The sequence below is a fragment of the Mytilus galloprovincialis genome, chromosome 7, assembly GCF_965363235.1.
Source record: "Mytilus galloprovincialis chromosome 7, xbMytGall1.hap1.1, whole genome shotgun sequence".
NCBI lineage: Eukaryota > Metazoa > Mollusca > Bivalvia > Mytilida > Mytilidae > Mytilus > Mytilus galloprovincialis.
Genome location: NC_134844.1, coordinates 81491593 through 81514832, shown reverse-complemented (window position 1 = coordinate 81514832; position 23240 = coordinate 81491593). Strand labels below are relative to the sequence as shown.

Here is a 23240-nt window from a genome sequence, read left to right as displayed (position 1 = left end):
ATAAATTAAAAAAAAAAAAAAGATTTGATGAAATAAAAATCTATTTACATTTTTTTTCCAAGGTTTAATTTGGGAAAATGTAATATATATTCGTTGTCAATAGTAAAGGACAGATTGGAACATACCAGAAATATTGATTTAAAAAAATGTACGCACTTGTCGACGATTCGTTTCTACGCCTGGATAGAAAGTTACGGAGCTATATCACAATTTAAAATCTATACATGTATACATTGAACATAAGAAAGAAACAAACATTTTGTGTAAATTGGGGTAACAGTTTTGTAAATAGACTAGTCCACGTATGCCAACAGTATGTAATCATCGAATTCGATAGACTATTGTATACCAAAAGAAGAAGAAGAAGAAGAAGAGGACCAATTTGATTTAAATACAGGTCGATATAATAACTTGCTTCGGTTCATCGAAGTTATGAACATAGTAAAATCACAAATATATATATATCAATTAGATCGTTCTCCAATGAAGGAAAAATTCGACATCATCACAATTGTTCCGACATTCATGTAAAACATATGCAACTGGACGTACACTAATAAACCCCAAGGGATGTGAATATTTTCTAGGAAAACTATTGAGTATAAAAGTTTCAAATTGATTTCGGGATTTATTTTCATTCTTGATATTCAATGACAGCAATTTAAAGAATAAACTGCTTGTCCGCTTTAGGGGTATTCTTGCCAGTTGAACAGACTTATAATTAAATGCAAAAATAGGGAAATTAAGATGGCATTAAATTTGTTGTCTTTTTTTTTTTTAAACATCGTTGGTCAAATAGCTAAAGTATTATTCGTTGTTAGAAGAAGACTATTTTAATAAGGACGCTCCCGATTATGAATAAATTTGGTTGACGTTTTTCACACTTGAAAAGAATATCTGTTCCTAATTTTTCGATTCCATTCCAAGAGGATCCTTAAATTTCCTGTCAATTTTTTAAAACATCTTTTTTTTGAAATAGCTGAAGTATTCATGCGTTTTGAGATTTAAAATATTTGATGAGAACATTACTTCCTAAATAGGTAAATAAAGATCGCTTTGGATGGACTAAAATATATAATTGCAATCTGTTTGAAATATTAAAGGTTGCCGATTCTAATTTTAAAAAGTACATTTTTTAGTTCATACACTCGTGTTTAGAAAGCTATTTTTATTTATAAATTTATTCAATTAAAATAATTCAGTATTTTATCGTTACAAAAGTAATCAGAAGTCATAATTCATTTAAAAGTGAGCTTATGCAAAATATATAAAAATATACAACAGCTATCCAGTTATTGTGCGACCTTATTTCTCCCGTAAATTCATTTTTATTCTTTTTCTTACATTTCTGTGTCTAAAAGTATAACTGACTCCCGTATATCGTTCATACGAAATGTTGTTCACACCTGAAATGGTGAACCGTGACGCCTAGGTGTCACTGAATGAAGATCAAAAGATTAGAATTACATAATGCTAATCTTTTAATTACCTTGAGTTTAACTACACATTCAACATTCACTAAGTGTCACAAATTAATACACATTTAATTTCCACAGTACAAGCAAGTGAAAATGTTTTCTGGAATGAAGCAAAAAGTTCAGAATACAAACATGTATTTTTTAATACACTATCGATTGTGTCAGTTTCATATGTTTGTTTAAAGTATTTAAAGAAAAAAAAATCATCAAAATGTTCTATTGTATTATTTACTTTAATTACTAGAATTCTTATAAAAAATCCACACATGAATCCTACAATCTTATTTTAAAAGTTGCATGGCTATCACTTACTTTTCGTTGGTTAATAGCTACACCAAAAGTCGTTTGATAAAATAAAATTAATAATTCCCAATTTTCTTCTTTATTACTTTTCATATCGAAATAAAACTTGGTGAATATGTTTTTTATGGTATTATGAACATAATTAGATGAAAAGTGAAAAATCGCGAATTATCCCTTTAAATAAGTAAGAGGATATAAAGGTCTCCCTACTTGTTATTGTACTTAAAAAATGATAGGGTTGAGAACTAACAGAACTTGGTCAAACTGATTACATTTTAATATGCATATCTTGAGTCAGAAATCATATGCACACATACTCTATTTAAAACTGAGTAATTGTTATCTATGTCAGTGATTGGTTAAAGGTTATTGCTAGTCTCCAAAACTTATTCACAACTTTTAGAGCTTAACCTTTATGAGGGGGGTTAGGAGGGGCCCTGATCCTGAAATCCCGTGCTTAATATCCCGAAATCCCGAAATCCCGAAATCCCGGGCTTAAAAATACGAAATCCCGAGGTCCCGAAATTCGAAAAATAGAATTCCCGGATCCCGAAAGGGTCAATCCCGAAATCCCAAGCTTAAAAACACCTGATCCCGGAGTCCCAATAAAGGTCCTATCCCCCCTCCTTTATATTGGTGACATATAAATTTGCTGGACTGGAATTGCAAAAGACAAGCATAAAATAATCAACTTTTCTTTTCAGATGTTCGTCACAGCTTAATTCCACCGTATTTCCGATATGCAGAGAAGCAAATGCTACAATGATCCCATCTGAAATCCTCCTTGAATATTATGGTATTAGGTGGAATTACTGGCAGTATCTCCTTCCATTGTTAGCTATTATAGTAGTTTTCAGGTCTTTGTGTTATATAATATTAAGATATGTCCACAGACCGGTGTGATACAATTTAAGTATTTTCTGTATGTATACGAATTATCTTTGAGATATATATATCAGGGTTTTTTTTATCATTCTTAGAATTATGATACTGTAAATGATTAGGGGTGCCAGTTTTATAGGATTCAATTAATCCAAAATACACACAAAGAGCTACAAACCTTTCAATGAACTGTTTTGTTGAAAACAATGAATTAATAAATGCACAAGAAAAGGATTTAGTTTTAGTATAAGATATTTTCATAAGATCTAAAACTATGTACAAAATTTGATATTAAGGGCTTGCACCAGGATAGTAGAACCCTATATTTTTCACTTGGTCTGTTTGTCAACAATTTTTGTGTAAGCAAAAACACCAAAAGTGTTGATAGGACTCAAATGAAAACATGTACAGTTTTTGTTCATAATATTTTAATGTGCATATCTTTTTATTGTAAAACTGTTTTTGTTAATGCTACAAAGTTGACAATCAAATTTTTTTTTAAAAGTCTCATTCTGAAATAATATTTGGCTATAGGTAGTCAGACTTCTTTCAGTCGGGTGATAATAAGCTTAAAAGATCAATGACGTATTATTGGCTTGCAAGACAATATTTCAACTCATTTGAATCTTTATTCATGTTAATACATTTATTCATTTTATACTTGCCAACTTCAATTTGACCCTTTATTTGGATGTACTAATCATGTTTAGTTATTAAAAAGACAATAAAAAAGTCAAAATTGAAAAGTGAAATACTCAGAATATCCCTTCTTTAATAGAGTTGTATTTGCCAATAAAAAATCTTTCAAATACTGTTAAAACAATGATTTACATTATACAGCTTAGGGGGCATTAAGATTGACCCTTGTCCGTCTGTAGGTACATCCATACATCCCAAAATTGGTTTCTGTCCTCTAACTTTAGTTTGCCTCAACCAAATGTTATCAAACTTGATATACACAATGTTTATTTCTACAAAACACAGATCAAGTTTGAATTTAGATGGCGTCACTTTAACTGTTCTAAAGTCATGCCCCTTTATAAATCTAAAATTTTGCAATTTTTAGTTTCCATTCTGTTGCTTAAGTTTGCCCCCAACCAAACATGAAATCTATACAGTACTTATTACCTCAAAACTAAGATAAAGTTCAAATTTGGGAAGTGTCACTTTTATTGTTACGAGTTATCTTTCTTTATAATGTTGTATGCAAGCGGGGGTATCATCTGTGTCAATGGGGACACATTCTCCATTATTTTTTCAAAAATCTATAACATTTGATCAAGTAGACTTAGAAAGTTCATCATTATTCAATTGCATGTGCTTGCCAGTGTATTTATATTTATATATATGTATTATATGTTAACATCAGGTATATGACCTACAGAATTCTTTGGAGATCATAAAAGGGTATTATACTGTCATGTTCCTGTTCATTGATTTGACTCAAAATCTCATATTTATTTACACCTTGCTAAAACTTATATATCAAAGAAAACAATTCATTGATGGTGTTGTTATGTAGCTATTTAAGTGGGTTTTTTGTCAGGCCTTTGACTATTGTCTCAGAAAGCTGGACATAGGGATAGTGATCTGGCAGTTATGGCCGCAGCGGAGGGTCGGCGTGAACTTTACTTCTTAAAAGCTTTATATTTTAAAAGATGGAAACCTGGATGCTTCATACTTACAAATAGACGCCTTATGTTACATAGTTTCTGTCAGTCACATGTCCAATGTCCTTGACCTCATTTTCATGGTTCAGTGACTAGTTGAAAAAAAAGTTATAAAGTTTTGTAATGTTAAACTGCCTCTTATTATAAGTAATAGGATAACTATATTTGATATGGGCATACCTTACAAGGTCCTCATGCCCATCAGACAGTTTTCACTTATTTCATAGATCATCGAACAAGGTTAAGTTTTGGTAGTCAAGTCCATATCTCAGATACTATAAGCAATATGTCTAGTATTTTTGGTGTATGGAATGATTGTAAGGTGAACATGTCTAGCTGGCAGGTGTCATCTGACCTTGACCTCATTTTTATACGACCGCAAATTTTGAAAAAATTTTCGTCGTATATTGCTATCACGTTGGCGTCGTCGTCGTCGTCGTCGTCGTCGTCCGGCGTCCGAATACTTTTAGTTTTCGCACTCTAACTTTAGTAAAAGTGAATGGAAATCTATGAAATTTTAACACAAGGTTTATGACCATAAAAGGAAGGTTGGTATTGATTTTGGGAGTTTTGGTCCCAACATTTTAGGAATAAGGGGCCAAAAAGGGCCCAAATAAGCATTTTCTTGGTTTTCGCACCATAACTTTAGTTTAAGTTAATAGAAATCTATGAAATTTTGACACAAGGTTTATGACCACAAAAGAAAGATTGGGATTGATTTTGGGAGTTTTGGTTTCAATAGTTTAGGAATAAGGGGCCAATAAAGGGCCCAAATAAGCATTTTTCTTGGTTTTTGCACAATAACCTTAGGTTAAGTAAATGGAAATCTATGAAATTTAAACACAATGTTTATGACCACAAAAGGAAGGTTGGTATTGATTTTGGGAGTTTAGGACCCAACAGATTAGGAATTAGGGGCCAAAAAGGGACCCAAATAAGCATTTTTCTTGGTTTTCGCACTATAATGTTAGTATAAGTAAATACAAATCTATGAAATTTAAACACAAGGCTTATGACCATAAAAGGAAGGTTGGTATTGATTTTGGGAGTTTTGGTCCCAACAGTTTAGGAAAAAGGGGCCCAAAGGGTCCAAAATTAAACTTTGTTTGATTTCATCAAAATTGAATAATTGGGGTTCTTTGATATGCCGAATCTAACTGTATATGTAGATTCTCAACTTTTGGTCCCGTTTTCAAATTGGTCTACATTAAGGTCCAAAGGGTCCAAAATTAAACTTAGTTTGATTTTGACAAAAAATGAATCGGTTGGGTTCTTTGATATGTTGAATCTAAAAATGTACTTAGATTCTTGATTATTGAAGTTTTTTTGGTCCAGTTTTCAAATTGGTCTACATTAAGGTCCAAAGGGTCCAAAATTAAACTTTGTTTGATTTCATCAAAAATTGAATCCTTGGGGTTCTTTGATATGCCAAATCTAACTGTGTATGTAGATTCTTCATTTTTGGTCCTGTTTTCAAATTTCAAATTCTACATTAAAGTCCAAAGGGTCCAAAATTAAACTAAGTTTGATTTTAACAAAAATTGAATTCTTGGGCCTCTTTGATATGCTGAATCTAAACATGTACTTAGATTTTTGATTATGGGCCCAGTTTTCAAGTTGGTCCAAATCAGGATCTAAAATTATTATATTAAGTATTGTGCAATAGCAAGTCTTTTCAATTGCACAGTATTGTGCAATGGCAAGAAATATCTAATTGCACAATATTGTGAAATAGCAAATTTTTTTTTAATTAGAGTTATCTTTCTTTGTCCAGAATAGTAAGCAAGAAATATCCTATTTGTGCAATAGCAAGAATTTTTTTTAATTGGAGTTATCTTTCTTTGTCCAGAATCAACTTAAATCTTTGTTATATACAATATACAATGTATATACACTTTTTACTACCAACTGATAAATTTAAATAATCTTTACCATTCAGTGATAACAAGCAGTTTTTTTACATCTTAATATTTTATGATGTATTTAAATGAGTAGTTATTGTTGCAAACTCCATTATAAATTTGAATTGATATCAGTTTTGAAAAAGGGAAACGGGGATGTGAAAAAAAGGGGGGGGGTAAATTTTTCTCATTTCAGATTTCATAAATAAAAAGAAAATTTCTTCAAACATTTTTTTGAGAGGATTAATATTCAACAGCATAGTGATTTGCTCAAAGGCAAAAAAACCTTTTAAGTTCATTAGACCACATTCATTCTGTGTCAGAAACCTATGCTGTGTCAACTATTTAATTTTAGATTTAAAAAGTTTGAAGAAGAAATCTTTAATTGATTTGTAAAATCTTGGCATTTGTTTTGTGTAAAAAAAAACCATGTAATGTCAAAAATTTGATCACAATCCAAATTCAGAGCTGTATCATGCTTGAATGTTTTGTCCATACTTGCCCCAACTGTTCAGGGTTCGACCTCTGCGGTCGTATAAAGCTGCGCCCTGCGGAGCACCTGGTTATGGTTCAGTGGTCAATAAGTTACATTTTTGAGTGTTGGTCTTTTATTCAGTCTCACAGGTTTTATTTGACCTTGACCTTATTTTCAGGGTTCATTGCTCAGTGTTCAGTTTTTGTGTTTTGTCTGTTTTTCTTAAACTATAAGCACTAGGTCAACTATATTTGTTGTATTGAAGAACTGTTAGCTGTACATGTCTGCCTGGTATGGTTCATCTGACCTTGACCTCATTTTCTTGGTTCATTGTCAATGTTTAGTTTTCTTGGTTATTGTAACTTTATGCGACAGTTGTAATAAAGCTATATATTTAGGACTATCAACATAATATCAATGATTAGTAAAGAAGACAAGACATTTTAGCGTGTGTACTCTTATTTCCTATCTGCCTGAATTTTTGTTAAGGTTTAACTGATTCTTAAGGTCTCATGTCAACTATACTCCTCATATATTGTCTGTTGTCTTGCCATACTCTGTTGTCTGTTTTCTTTGTGGCTCATTTGAAACCTAACTTTTAAAACTATAAAAACCATTTGAATTATTTTTAAGTTCAATCACAATTTATGTAAAAAGAATCTCAATTTATTTTTATACTGTAGCTTTTGTTTGCCCATACATATGAATATTTACAGTACTAGTTCTATGGTTGATAATATGTTTACTGGCCAAAGAAATAAATTACAATACCCTCAATCTTAAACCATCAAACCCTATAAATATTAGTGTTTTTGTCGTCTGATAGATGAAAGATAATTAATTGTGCAAGAATCCACATCACAAGCAATGACCAAGACCTTGAAAAAATTTTGTTGCTAGGTACACTTAATTTGTGTCAGCACTTATAAACTTGACCACGAAATAGTGATCATGTAAAAGCAGGATATTTTAAGTTTTAAGTTTTAGGTAGTTCCCCATGAGGTAATGGTCACATCCACTGGAAACTTAGTTCACATGTTCATTATGATGTTAGCTGTTTAAATTACAAATGTATATGTCATATTTATTATATCATAGTTCACTGAACATGGAAATGTGGTACTGTTACACATATTATTGTTTTATAAGGGTTGATATCATATCATTAGATTTAGAGTTTAAAAAGACATCAGAGTTGTAAATTTGATATTCTAATTCAATTCGCTTGTAACAATAATTTTCATTGGACAAATATTTTGGAGGGTTAGATTCAACGTTCTACCAGTCCATAACTTAGAAAGCAATCATTTTGAATTTTGATTTTTTATATTTGTTTCTAAAAAAATAAACTAGAGGTCACATTTTGTGCCTCAAAATCTTCATTTTGACAATATTAAAACCATTGAGAAGTATACAAAAAATATAGATATGTCTGACTAGTGTTTGTTTGACATCAGGAGTAAACATATGATTATTTATTATGTAGCATTAGAATGGACTTGTATTTTAAGCTTGGCCTTGGCAAAACTTGATTTTACTGTAACAAATATCTGTTTACATAGCTCTGCTATGTGTTTCTAGGTACTGTAGATTCATTTATTTTCGTGGGTATCAATTTTCGTGGATTGCTGAAATTTTGCAAATTTGTGGATATTTAATTTCGTGGTTTTGCCAATCTCTGTATACAAAACCTATTTAATAAGTGTATTCGTTGAACATTTGAAATCGTGGTTCACCTGTACCCACGAAAACCATGAAAATTGGTATCCAACGAATAATAATGAATCCACAGTACACTTAATTTGCGACTGTAAAATTTACATTTTATGAAGGCCAACCTTTAAATACATTACTTTTATACCTCCTAAATATTTGCTAAAGTAATTTTTTCCTACATATGGGCTTTTTTTTCTTATTCTTCCTTGTGATTTGTAGTAAATCAAACTTACTTATATATTTTTATACCCCCGCTTTAAAAAAGGGGGGGTATACTGTTTTACCTCTGTCTGTCCGTCCATCAGTCCGTCAGTCCGTCCGTCAGTCCGTCCGTCAGTCCGTCCGTCAGTCAGTCCGTCCCATGAAACTTTCGTCACATTTTTCTCAGGAACTACACATCCACCCTTTCTGTAATTTGGTATCAACATTTATATATGTCAGCCTGTAATTTGGTATCAACATTTATATATGTCAGCCATACCGTGTGATGCGTTTTCAGATTCATCACTTGACAACTTCCTGTTTACCGAACACTTGTATGATTTTACACATGATAGCCAAGTTGAAAATTTTCGTCACATTTTTCTCAGGAACTACAATACAAGGATTTCTGAAATTTGGTTTCAGGATTTATATAAGTCAGCTATACCGTGTGATGCGTTTTCAGATTCATCACTCGACAACTTCCTGTTTACCGAACACTTGTATGATTTTACACATGATAACCAAGTTAAAAATTTTCGTCACATTTTTCTCAGGAACTACAATACAAGGATTTCTGAAATTTGGTTTCAGGATTTATATAAGTCAGCTATACCGTGTGATGCGTTTTCAGATTCATCACTCGACAACTTCCTGTTTACCGAACACTTGTATGATTTTACACATGATAACCAAGTTAAAAATTTTCGTCACATTTTTCTCAGGAACTACAATACAAGGATTTCTGAAATTTGGTTTCAGGATTTATATAAGTCAGCTATACCGTGTGATGCGTTTTCAGATTCATAACTCGACAACTTCCTGTTTACCGAACACTTGTATGATTTTACACATGATAACCAAGTTAAAAATTTTCGTCACATTTTTCTCAGGAACTACAATACAAGGATTTCTGAAATTTGGTTTCAGGATTTATATAAGTCAGCTATACCGTGTCATGCGTTTTCAGATTCATCACTCGACAACTTCCTGTTTACTGAACACTTGCATATTTTTACACTATTAATATTATCCACTTGCGGCGGGGGTATCATCAGTGAGCAGTAGCTCGCAGTTTCACTTGTTTTAATTGTGTTTCCATATACAACCATTGCTTGCTTTGTTTGCACCCAAAGATATATTTAAGACTTTTAAAGCTGTGACTAATCAGTCAGAATTGATTGGGGGATATGTCAACCATTTTGTTATGTACACACTCATGTTATATTTTGATATTTTCTTTTAGCCAATGATGTCTTACTCCTTGTTTTAGCATAATATGTTTTTAATTATTTACTTTATAAAAAAAATTTATATGTTGTTATTGAGATTACAATAAATTTATTACTACATATATATATATATAAAATGATACTCAAAATGGACAACAACATTTGCTATGGCCTACATGTTTGGCATGCAATCAGGCTTCATCTGATCAGGACAATTTTCATACAGAAATTAATTACTGAATTACTCAAAGTGGTACATTGAATTTGACATTGTCATGGTGAGAGAATCAATGAAAAGTGAAAGTAGCAATACAGAGTTATAAATATCGAAAAATATAGTTTGTTTACAATGTAATTTGAGTTAGTTATTCTTTTTTATGATTTATAACATTGTTCTAAAGGCTTGGTATCTAATTGGACAAATTTCCCATGGTCACTACCACTTCGCAAAGCTTCTCTTCCAAGTTGGCCATTTTTGGAGGTTACTACTTCCTGCGATGCGACAAAATAACAACTGAACTCAGATGTCCAAGTCCGATACCACCTTACATACATGTGACAAAATAACAACTGAACAAAGATGCCAAAGTCCGATACCACCTTACATTCATGCGACAAAATAACAACTGAACCAAGATGCCAAAGTCCGATACCACTTTACATACATGTGACAAAATAACAACTGAACCCAGATGCCCAAGTCAGATACCACCTTTCATACATACGACAAAATAACAACTGAACCCAGATGCCCAAGTCCCATACCACCTTACATACATGTGACAAAATAACAACTGATCCTAGATGCCCAAGTCAGATACCACCTTTCATACATACGACAAAATAACAACTGAACCCAGATGTCCAAGTCCGATACCACCTTACATACATGTGACAAAATAACAACTGAACCCAGATGTCTAGGTCAGATACCACCTTACATACATGCGACAAAATAACAACTGAAACCAGATGTCCAAGTCCAATACCACCTTACATACATACGACATAATAACAACTGAACCAAGATGTCCAAGTCTGTTACCAACTTTCATACATATGACAAAATAACAACTGACACCAGATGCCAAAGTCCGATACCACCTTTCATACATGTGACAAAATAACAACTGACACCAGATGCCAAAGTCCGATACCACCTTTCATACATGCGATAAAATAACAACTGACACCATATGTCCAAGTCCAATACCACCTTTCATAAATGCGAAAAAATAACAACTGAACCCAGATGCCCAAGTCCTATACCACCTTACATTCATGCTACAAAATAACAACTAACACCAGATGTCCAAGTCCGATACCACCTTTCATACATGCGACAAAATAACAACTGACACCAGATGCCCAAGTCCTATACCACCTTACATTCATGCGACAAAATAACAACTAACACCAGATGTCCAAGTCCGATACCACCTTTCATACATGCGACAAAATAACAACTGAACCCAGATGCCCAAGTCCTACACCACCTTACATTCATGCGACAAATTAACAACTGAACCAAGATGTCCAAGTCCAATAACACCTTTCATACATACAACAAAATAACAACTGAACCCAGATGTCCAAGTCCGATACCACCTTACATACATGTGACAAAATAACAACTGAACCCAGATGTCTAAGTCAGATACCACCTTTCATACATGCGACAAAATAACAACTGACATCAGATCCCAAGTCCTATACCACCTTACATTCATGCGACAAAATAACAACTAACACCAGATGTCCAAGTCTGATACCACCTTTCATACATGCGACAAAATAACAACTGAACCCAGATGCCCAAGTCCTATATCACCTTACATTCATGCGACAAAATAACAACTGAACCTTGATGTCTAAGTCCAATACCACCATTCATATTTGTGACAAAATAACAACTGATCCCAGATGCCCAAGTCAGATGCCACCTTTCATACATGCGACAAAATAACAACTGAACCCAGATGCCCAAGTCTGATACCACCTTACATACATGCGACAAAATAACAACTGAACCCAGATGCCCAAGTCCTATACCACCATACAAACATGCAACATAAAAACAACTGAACCAAGATGTCCAAGTCAGATACCACCTTTCATACACGTGACAAAATAACAACTGAACCCAGATGCCCAAGTCCCATACCACCTTACATACATGTGACAAAATAACAACTGAACCCAGATGTCCAAGTCAGATACCACCTTTCATACATACGACAAAATAACAACTGAACCCAGATGTCCAGGTCCGATACCACCTTACATACATGTGACAAAATAACAACTGAACCCAGATGTCTAAGTCAGATACCACCTTACATACATACGACAAAATAACAACTGAACCCAGATGTCCAAGTCCGATACCACCTTACATACATGCGACAAAATAACAACTGAACCCAGATGCCCAAGTCCTATACCACCTTACATACATGCGACAAAATAACAACTGAACCAAGATGTCCAAGTCCAATACCAACTTACATACATAGGACAAAATAACAACTGAACCCAGATGCCCAAGTCCTATACCACCTTACATACATGCGACAAAATAACAACTGACACCAGATGTCCAAGTCCAATACCACCTTACATACATAGGACAAAATAACAACTGAACCCAGATGACCAAGGCTTATACCACATTACATACATGTGACAAAATAACAGCTGAACCCAGATGCCCAAGTCTGATACCGCTTTTCATACATGTGACAAAATAACAACTGAACCCAGATGCCCAAGTCCGATACCGCCTTTCATACATGCGACAAAATAACAACTGACATCAGATGCCAAAGTCTGATACCACCTTTCATACATGCCACAAAATAACAACTGAACCCAGATGTCCAAATCTGATACCAACTTACATATATGCGACAAAATAACATCTGAACCCATATGCCCAAGTCTGATACCACCTTACATATATGTGACAAAATAATTGAACACAGATGTCCAAGTCTGATACCATCTTTCATACATGCGACAAAATAACAACTGACACCAGATGCCCAAGTCCGATACCACCTTACATACATGTGACAAAATAACAACTGAACCCAGATGTCCAAGTCTGATACCACCTTACATACATGTGACAAAATAACAACTGACATCAGATGCCCAAGTCCGATACCACCTTACATACATGGGACAAAATAACAACTGACACCAGATGCCAAAGTCTGATACCACCTTACATACATGTGACAAAATAACAACTGAACCCAGATGTCCAAGTCTTATACCACCTTTCATACATGGGACAAAATAACAACTGACACCAGATGCACAAGTCCGATACCACCTTACATACATGCGACAAAATAACAACTGAACCCAGATGCCCAAGTCTGATACCACCTTACATAAATGTGACAAAATAACAAATGAACCCAAATGTCCAAGTCTCATACCACCTTTTAAAAATACGACAAAATAACAAATGACACCAGATGCCAAAGTCCAATACCACCTTTCATACATGCGACAAAATAATAACTGAACCCATATGCCCAAGGCAGATATGTTAGTACCACCTTACATACATGCGACAAAATAACAACTGAACCCTGATGCCCAAGGCAGATACCACCTTACATACATGCGACATAATAGCAACTGAACAAGGATGCCACAGTCCAATACCACCTTACATACACGCAACAAAATAACAACTGAACCAAGATGCCCAAGTCAGATACCATCTTCATATATACGAAAAAATAACAATGGAACCCAGATGTCCAAGTCCGACACCACCTTACATACATGTGACAAAATAACAACTGAACCCAGATGTCTTAGTCAGATACCACCTTACATACATACGACAAATTAACAACTGAACCCAGATGTCCAAGTCCGATACCACCTTACACACATGCGACAAAATAACAACTGAACCCAGATGCCCAAGTCCTATACCACCATACATACATGCGACAAAAAAAACAACTGAACCAAGATGCCCAAGTCCAATACCACCTTTCATACATGTGACAAAATAACAACTGACACCAGATGCCAAAGTCCGATACCACCTTTCATACATGCCACAAAATAACAACTGAACCCAGATGTCCAAGTCTGATACCACCTTACATACATGCCACAAAATAGCAACTGAACCCAGATGTCCAAGTCTGATACCCCCTTACATACATGTGAGACAATAACAACTGACATCAGATGCCAAAGTCTGAGACCACCTTACATACATGTGACAAAATAACAACTGAAAACAGATGCCCAAGTCCGATACCACCTTACATACATGCAACAAAATAACAACTGAACCCAGATGTCCAAGTCCGATACCACCTTACATACATGCCACAAAATAACAACAACCATGATGCATAGGTCAGATACCACCTTACATACATGTACATCTATAAATGATAGAACAAGAAACGTACCACACACCACACAGGTGCCAATCACAAATGAACTATAAATTTACAACCATGCTGATAAACAGACCAACTACAGCAGACGATTATATAGAGTGTGTCTTTGTATGGTGTGATGTTACACTATTGTTTCAGGTCAGGATGAAGGTTGGTACTCATTAAAATGTTAAAACTGCTGCATTTGTTTGCACCTGTCCCAAGTCAGAAACCTGATATTCAGTGGTTGTTATTTGTTGATGTGGGTCATAAGTGTTTCTTGTTTTTATATGACCTTAAAAAAATTTGGAGGTCGTATAATGCTATGATGTCATGGTCTTCATTGTCCTAAGACGCATTTGGTTTCAGGACAATAATTTTATTTTAACTGAATGGATCTTGATATTTTAAAGGAAGATTCAATGCAAAAAAAAGGAAGGTTGGGATTGATTTAAGGTAGATAGGGTGTCTTCCTCCATCTTGGATTTTGAAATACTAGAAAACAAGGTCTAGATCTTTGATGAAATGTGCAAATTTTTATAGTAGTAGGTAATTCATGTGTAAGAATTTTCATTATAATATAGAAAATGCCATGTTTGATCATATTTATGATTGTATTTTACAAAAATAAGAATTCTTTTTTTTGATTCATTTTTTTCCAACTTTCTCAAATAAGGGGAGGCAACTCAAATGCAAGGGCAGATAATTCAGATAGTGTTACTTTTACAATAGAATGTGTTAGGAATTTACCCATTTTTACATGTAGCAAGAAAACGAGTCCGGTGACCCCATTTTTTCTTTTTCTTATCTGAAAGCATAATATTGGAGCTATCTTCTCATATTTTATCTCAAAAATCTATGATGTGGTTTGCGTTTTATGGCGGAAAAATGGGTTTTCCATGCATTATCCATACAAAATCTTGACAATTTTGCACAACCTGTAGTGTGAAAATAAGTCCGGTGACCCATTCTTTTTATTAATGTTTTTAAACAAGCAGGATATGAACTACATTTTGGCAAATTATTAAAAGATTCTATGGATTATAATTTAGACACCCCATCTACCTTAAGGGGTTATGGTACCAACAGTTTAGGAATTGGGGGGAAAAAACCAACACCCAAAACAAGCATTTTTGTAGTTTCCAGACAACTTGTCTATAATTTGTGTATGAGTGTATGGATCTTTCTGACATTGTACCACAATTAATATGACATCACAAAAATTTCAAATTTCAAATTTTTGGAAAATTTTCAAGAAGAAATCTCCAATTGCACAGTTTTGCACAATAGATTTTTAAAATCTTTAACCACATTTATTTTGTGTCAAAAACATATATTATAACAAAATGTTTATCACAATCCAAATTTAGACAGTATAAAGCTTGAATATTTTGTCCATATTTGCCCTGAACTGTTTAAAAGGGTTCAACCTCTGCGGAGGTATCAGTGTGCTCAGGAAAAGTGAGGCCTTACTATGACCTGATAATGGTTTACATTACAAATTGAGACTTGGATGGAGGGTTGTCTCATTAACACTCATACCTGATAATGGTTTACATTACAAATCGTGACTTGGATGTAGGTTTGTCTCATTAACACTCATACCTAATAATGGTTTACATTACAAATTGAGACTTGGATGTAGGATTGTCTCATTAACACTCATACCTGATAATGGTTTACATTACAAATCGAGACTTGGATGTAGGTTTGTCTCATTAACACTCATACCAAATCTTCTTATATCTAAAAACACTTAAGAATGTGGGAAAATTTGACATGAATGCAGTCAAGTTTGGTTAAATTAGTAGTATCATAGAAAAAGAGCTACTGGACATTAAGCAACCAACAATCAATCTATCAGAGAAGAAGATTTATGTAAAAGTTACAGACAACGATGGATGCCAATTGATGAGAAAAACTTGGTTGGCCAGGCAACAAATACAAATAAAATGTCTCATACAATAACAATTTTTATTGATAATGATTTCTTCTGAACATAATGACATTGCACAATTGCCCAAGGATGAAACTAGGCACACTTTTTCTGCCAATTCTATATTGTTATAATACAATCAAGGTTATGTATCTATTTACAAATTAAAATGATTATAGACTAGAAAACAAATGGTTCAATACATAAAACAATCTGTATTAAAAAATAAATGATCTCATCTTAAAATTTATCTATAAAATTTAAAATTCATTTAACAAACTTTGGATAACAAATTCTATCTCTCACAATAAACAATAACACAGTAATTGGAATAGTTAAAATCAAAGAAGCTGAAAGTATTGTTGAAAGATTGAATATATATAATAATATGTGTGGTAAACACTTCATATCCATATTGTATATACATTTACCAGATGGAATGAAAGCAAAGTTACCATGGAAAATAAAGTTAAAATGTTCTTCAAAAAATAAATATTCTATATTTAGAATTATTTTGTTTTCCCAATAAGGCATTACATCAAAAAACTTGGGTAACAGAAAACTAGAGGTTCTAAAAAGCCTGTCGCTCACCTTGGTCTATGTGCATATTTAACAAAGGACACAAATGGATTCATGACAAAATAGTGTTTTGGTGATGGTGATGTTTTTGTAGATCTTACTTTACTGAATATTTTTGCTGCTTACAATTATATCTATTCATAATGAACTTGGCCCAGTAGTTACAGTAGAAAAATTTACAAAAATGTACCAAATATATGTAAATTGTTAAAAATTGACTATAAAGGGCAATAACCTAATAAACATTAAGGGGTCAATTGACCATTTTGGTCATGTTGACTTATTTGTAGATCTTACTTTGCTGTACAATTATTGCTGTTTACAGTTTAAATCTATCTATATTAATATTGAAGATAATAACCAAAAGCTGCAAAATTTTGTTAAAATTACCAATTCAGGGGCAGCAAGCCAACAGCAGGTTCAATGATAAATTTGGTCTGAAAATTACAAGGCAGATTATAGATCTTCACCGAAAGAACAATTTTATCCCCTTCAGATTTACTCTAAATGCTTTGGTTTCAGAGATATGAGCCAAAAACTAAATTTACCGAATCTACTATTTTTAGCCATGTCAGCCATCTTGGTTTGCGGATGGGGTCATCAGGCACATTTTCAAACTAAAAACCCTAATGATGATTGTGGACAAGTTTGGTTTAATTTGCGTCAGTAGTTTAAGAATTTTATTTTGGGGAAGAGCCAACAAAAAATTACGAAAAATTGTAAAAAATTGAACATAAAGGGCAATAACTCCTTAAGGGTTATCCTATACGATACAGTTTTGATCCCATATTTACATTTTGATAAAAATTTCCATGAAGACTATTTTTTACCTAATTAAATCAAATATGTAATAAAAAATATACCTTCAATTGCTACTTCTTGAGTAAAATGCGGTCGAAATTTTGTATATTTGCTCAAAATTTGGATTGTGGTCGTATTTTCCCTTTCGAAAGAAAGACATAACTTTTTTGTTTAATAAGATAAACACAAATTGTTTTTTGTTAAATAATTTGTAATTTCTGTATTTTATAAGAATCCTAAACATTTATACATTTTTTATTCAGAAATAACTCATATTTATCAAATGTGCATGAATGTAGAAAAAAACATCCTTTTTGCTGTATATTTATTCAATTTAAAAAAATTGCACTATGTATTTACGTTTTTTTAAAATTGGCTCACATAATCTTCTCGCGCAATTAAACCAAATGGCATTTTCAAAAAAACGGGTCCATAAACTCGTCTTCAAGTTAAATAAGTTTGAATGATAAAAATCAGTCGAAAACTGAATCTTTTCCCAATAAGTCATAGTTTGACGTAGAGAAAATAACAATTTACGTTAGTAAGTTAAATAAGTTTGAATGATAAAAATCAGTTGAAAACTGAATCTTTTCCCGATAAATCATAGTTTGACGTCGCCAAAATAGCAATTTACATTGGCAACGTTATTACCTCTCCTGTAACTGTATCGTATGCCCTTAAAGGCTCAACTGACCATTTTGGTCATGTTTGATTTATTTGTAGATCTTACTCTGCTGAACATTATTGCTCTTTAAAGTTTATCTCTATCTTATAATAATATTCAAAATAATAACCCAAAAACTGCAAAATATCCTTAAAATTACCCATTCAGGAACAGCAACCCAACAACAGGTTGTCTGATTCTTCTGATTTTGTCCTGATAAACAATTTAACCCATGTCAAATTTGCTCTAAATGCTTTGGTTTCAAAGATATAAGCCAAAATCTACATTTTACCCCTTTATTCTATTTTTAGCCCTAGCTGCCATCTTGGTGGGTTGGCCGGGTCACCAAACACATTTTTTAAACCAGATTCCCCAATGATGATTGTGGCCAAGTTTGGTTAAATTTGGCCTAGTATTTTCAAAGAAGAAGATTTTTGTAAAAGTTAAAGAAGATGGACGACAGACACCAAGTGATGAGAAAATTTAGCTTACTTGGCCCTTCAGGCCAGGTGAGATTTAAAATAAGTTTTGTCTCTATTTTTAAAATTGTAGCTCCACATTTAAATTTCAGGTGTTACAGTCTTGGATGGAGATGTATTATGTCACAGATTAATCTATTTAAAGACTCTTTTTTTATTAAATTTTAAAAAGATAGAAAAATAAAGATGTCCTCCAGTTGAGATGAATGAATATATAATAGACATTTTTAAAATATCTGCCTTTATTTTTATAAGCAAAGAGTAGTCATTTATCTATTCACTTGAATCTGAATTATTTAATAACTGTCCAAATTGGTGGAGGAAAATAATATAAAATTAAATCCATATAATTAATATGATATCTGCCTCTAGATATTCATGAAGAAAAAAGATAGAACACTGACTTTTGTTTAACATTATAAGAAAGAACATTTAAATTATTCTCCAATCTTTTTTATTAATGCATTATGATTGCATGAAAAATTTCCCTGTTTGAGCAATTATGTTTTTTTCTTATATTTTTCGTATTGTGCATTATTTTTAGGACATAATTATATCATGTCACACATGAAACCTGTTCTTTGCACAAAAGTAAAGCCTGTCAAAATTCAAACTTGCAAAAATGGTTGTAGGAAAAATAAAAAGCTGACCTTTGTGGTAAACTTCCTAAATATTACTTTTTTATAAACCAAATATTATTTCTTGACTATAAAGAAGTTTTAGTTAAATCTTTATATTATTCATCTTGCAAATAAGTAAAATAAGGCTTCTTGCATGAATAAAAGTTATAATTACTCTTTTCTGTTATAAGTACAGCACCACATAATATGACATGACCTGAATATATATATATATAAACAAAAGCTTATTCCCTCATCAGTTCACTTATCTCAAGTTTTATTGGATATGATCCCAACCAAACACAAGAGTGCACATGCTGAAATGTCTCGCCTTCTATACTAATCATTGATATTATGTTGATAGTCCTAAGTATAAAGCTAAGCTTTAATACAACTGTCACATAAACTTAACATTAACCAAGATAACTAAACAAAGACCAATGAACCTTGAAAATGAGGTCAAGGTCAGATGAACCATGCCAGGCAGACATGTACAGCTAACAATGCTTCTATACAACATATATAGTTGACCTATTATTTATAGTTTAAGAAAAATAGACCAAAACACAAAAACTTAACACTGTGCAATGAACCGTGAAAATGAGGTCACGGTCAAATAAAACCTGCGCGACTGACATAAAGATCATAAAATATTTCCATACACCAAATATAGATGACCTATGGCATATAGTATTAGATAAAAAGACCAAAACTCAAAAACTTAACTTTGACCACTGAACCATGAAAATGAGGTCAAGGTCACATGACATCTGCCTGCTAGATAGGTACACCTTACATTCATTCCATTCAACAAATATAGTAGACCTATTGCATATAGTATGAGAAAAACAGACCAAAACACAAAAATTTAACTATAACCACTGAACCATGAAAATGAGGTCAAGGTCACATGACATCTGCCCGCTAGATAGGTACACCTTACAATCATTCCATACAACAAATATAGTAGACCTTTTGCATATAGTATGAGAAAAACAGACCAAAACACAAAAATTTAACTATAACCACTGAACCATGAAAATGAGGTCAAGGTCAGATGACACCTGCCAGTTGGACATGTACACCTTACAGTCCTTCCATACACCGAATATACTAGCCCTATTGCTTGTAGTATCTGAGATATGGACTTGACCACCAAAACTTAACCTTGTTCACTGATCCATGAAATGAGGTCGAGGTCAAGTGAAAACTGTCTGACAGACATGAGGACCTTTCAAGGTACGCACATATCAAATATAGTTATCCTATTACTTATAATAAGAGAGAATTCAACATTACAAAAAATCTGAACTTTTTTTTCAAGTGGTCACTGAACCATGAAAATGAGGTCAAGGACATTGGACATGTGACTGACAGAAACTTCGTAACATGAGGCATCTATATACAAAGTATGAAGCATCCAGGTCTTCCACCTTCTAAAATATAAAGCTTTTAAGAAGTTAGCTAACACCGCCGCCGTAGCCGCCGCCGCCGCCGGATCACTATCCCTATGTCGAGCTTTCTGCAACAAAAGTTGCAGGCTCGACAAAAAACTGAAACCAAAATTTTTCTCCAATTTCTCATATGAAAAAAATAATATTGAAATAGAAAACACATTTTGATATTTCATTTGATCACTGGGTTTTCACAATTAATGAAATACATTAGAAAATGAAAAGGTATTATACAGAGCAATTGTTTTAAATAATATGAATCACTTTCCGATATCCAAAAACATTGTGTGCCAAAGCATAATTACACATTGAATATATTTGTTTTCACATGAAAGATGTATATATGTACATGTATGTATAAAAATTCGTAATTTAATATCACTAAAAACATAATCTTCTGTAGAGCTGTGCTTAAGATTTGCACCATTTGCATGCATGGTGTAATTTTTGTTATCATATACCAACTAGCTGTTTCCTTAATTTTCCCCAATTTTTCTTTGATGTAAACATTGCACAATTCTCTACTTTAGTGACCTCTAGTTATGTTTATCAAAAAACTTATTACAGGTACATACTCAAATAATCAAATGCATTCTGCAAAATTTCTTGTACAAACTACAAAAATTAGTGGTTCCTTGGACCATGAGAAATCAACTAAATATTTGGTCCAGTTTTTAGTTAACTTACAAATTGAGCAAAATAATTATTTTTGGGTGCTTAATGAAATACAACCTTGTGAAGCAAATAAAATACAGAAGATTATAATATTGGCACAAATTGATAATGAGAATAGCGTTTTATAAATTTGATACAACTAACTGATTTTCTTGATTGACCTTCGTTAGAAATGCTCTAAACAAAAAAAATTAAACCCAAGAATCTGAATTTGCTAAGAGTTACATTGGTAAAAATTTTAAAAGGTCACATGATGGTTTTAGCTATTTCTTATCTTCATTATTTTCAAATCATTTCAAGGCTTAAAACCATTAAAAGAAATCAAAGTGCTTGTGAGCACTGAAGGATACAGAATACTTTCATTTTGCAATTTTATCAATTTAAAATAAAACAGTGAATTGTATTTAGCTACTTAATTATATATTAGAGTCTGAGTTATCTTCCTTTGTTTTTGATTGTAATTTGTAGTTGATCCTATTTAGAAAGCCATGTAATTCTCAAACAAAAACTTTTCTTGACAAGTATTGTAATTCAAATACACTTTTAAATATCTAAGTATAACATCATTTATCAATTGCATTACATCGACTGGGTATAATATATGGAATGAATACTTTACTGCACGGTTCGATAGTTTGAAAATATTGATATCAAGTCAGCACCATAAGAGTTTAGATTGCATTTTTATTCAATCTTAACCCCTAAAAAATTACTTCAAAATAAAGTCTGTCATTAATCAAATAATGCTGAACTTTTTATGTAATGTTACCTCAACGTATAAGCTAAGAGTGAAATTTCTAAGAACTTATCACCTTTGGTTACAAGAGCACAATTATTTGTTTACATTTTACCAGCAACTTTTTTTACCCTTTTAACCTCAATCTATGATTAGAATCTTGTGTGTCTTCTGATTGGATGATATAGAATTGGAATAACTTTTAATCCTAAGCTTATTCATTTATGGTTTAAAAAAATCAGAAAAATAAATTTCATACTTTACAAAGTATAGAAAATATATTAAATTTTTGAAGGAGCCTTTAAAAATTGCCTTTTTATTAATTAAAAGAAAAAAAGAATAGGCTGTACAAAGCTGTCAATTCTTGTAACAGGAACTGCTATACACTTTTTGTAGTTTTTGTAGTCTTGAAAAAATCAAATGTGGAACACCCACGCCACCAAATGGAAAATGCATTACAAATAATTCTGTTCTTGTAACCTTTTGTTTTGAAACATACAAGATAGGGACACCAGCAAATCATTTAAAAAAGAATAACTTATAAAGATGAATTTCACAAAACTGTGAGCTACACCCAAACACCATTTGGATTTTTGGAAACTGACAATATTTTGCTTAGAGGACTGTCAATCATCTTCCTCCCTATACCAAGATTTGGTGATTTTCTTCCTTCCAGTACTTTTAAAACCACTGAAATTAAAACAAAAAAATATAAAATAATGTCCTTTGTCACATATACATTAATGTGCAGATATTCTTTTAATTTGAAAATCTTGAAAATTCATTGCAAATTTGTTTCTCAGCATTATATGGTCACTATATGTTTTATTAAGCTCTTGCATTTCACACACACAATATTAACAAAGGGGTTACCAAACAATGTACATTCACTAAACATGAATGTACATTCACCAAACAATGCACATTCACCAAACAATTTACATTCACCAAACAATGCACATTCACCAAACAACCAAACAATGTACATTCACCAAACAATGCACATTCACCAAA

At 32.6% G+C, this 23240-nt stretch overlaps 2 protein-coding genes across 11 annotated transcripts in view; one reads left to right on the top strand and one right to left on the bottom strand.

Moving 5' to 3' along the window:
• LOC143083788 (uncharacterized) overlaps positions 1-4699 on the top strand; it is a 56633-nt gene extending 51934 nt beyond the window's left edge. For both annotated transcript variants that reach the window (XM_076260137.1, XM_076260138.1), the window contains exon 14: positions 2486-4699. In XM_076260137.1, coding sequence (XP_076116252.1) covers positions 2486-2684 — 199 coding nt within the window. In that variant the 3' untranslated portion in view covers positions 2685-4699. The remainder of the gene's footprint in view (positions 1-2485) is intronic.
• Positions 4700-20915: 16216 nt separating this feature from the next.
• LOC143083786 (uncharacterized) overlaps positions 20916-23240 on the bottom strand; it is a 59371-nt gene continuing 57046 nt past the window's right edge. For all 9 annotated transcript variants that reach the window (XM_076260136.1, XM_076260128.1, XM_076260132.1 and 6 more), the window contains one exon: positions 20916-22916. In XM_076260136.1, coding sequence (XP_076116251.1) covers positions 22908-22916 — 9 coding nt within the window. In that variant the 3' untranslated portion in view covers positions 20916-22907. The remainder of the gene's footprint in view (positions 22917-23240) is intronic.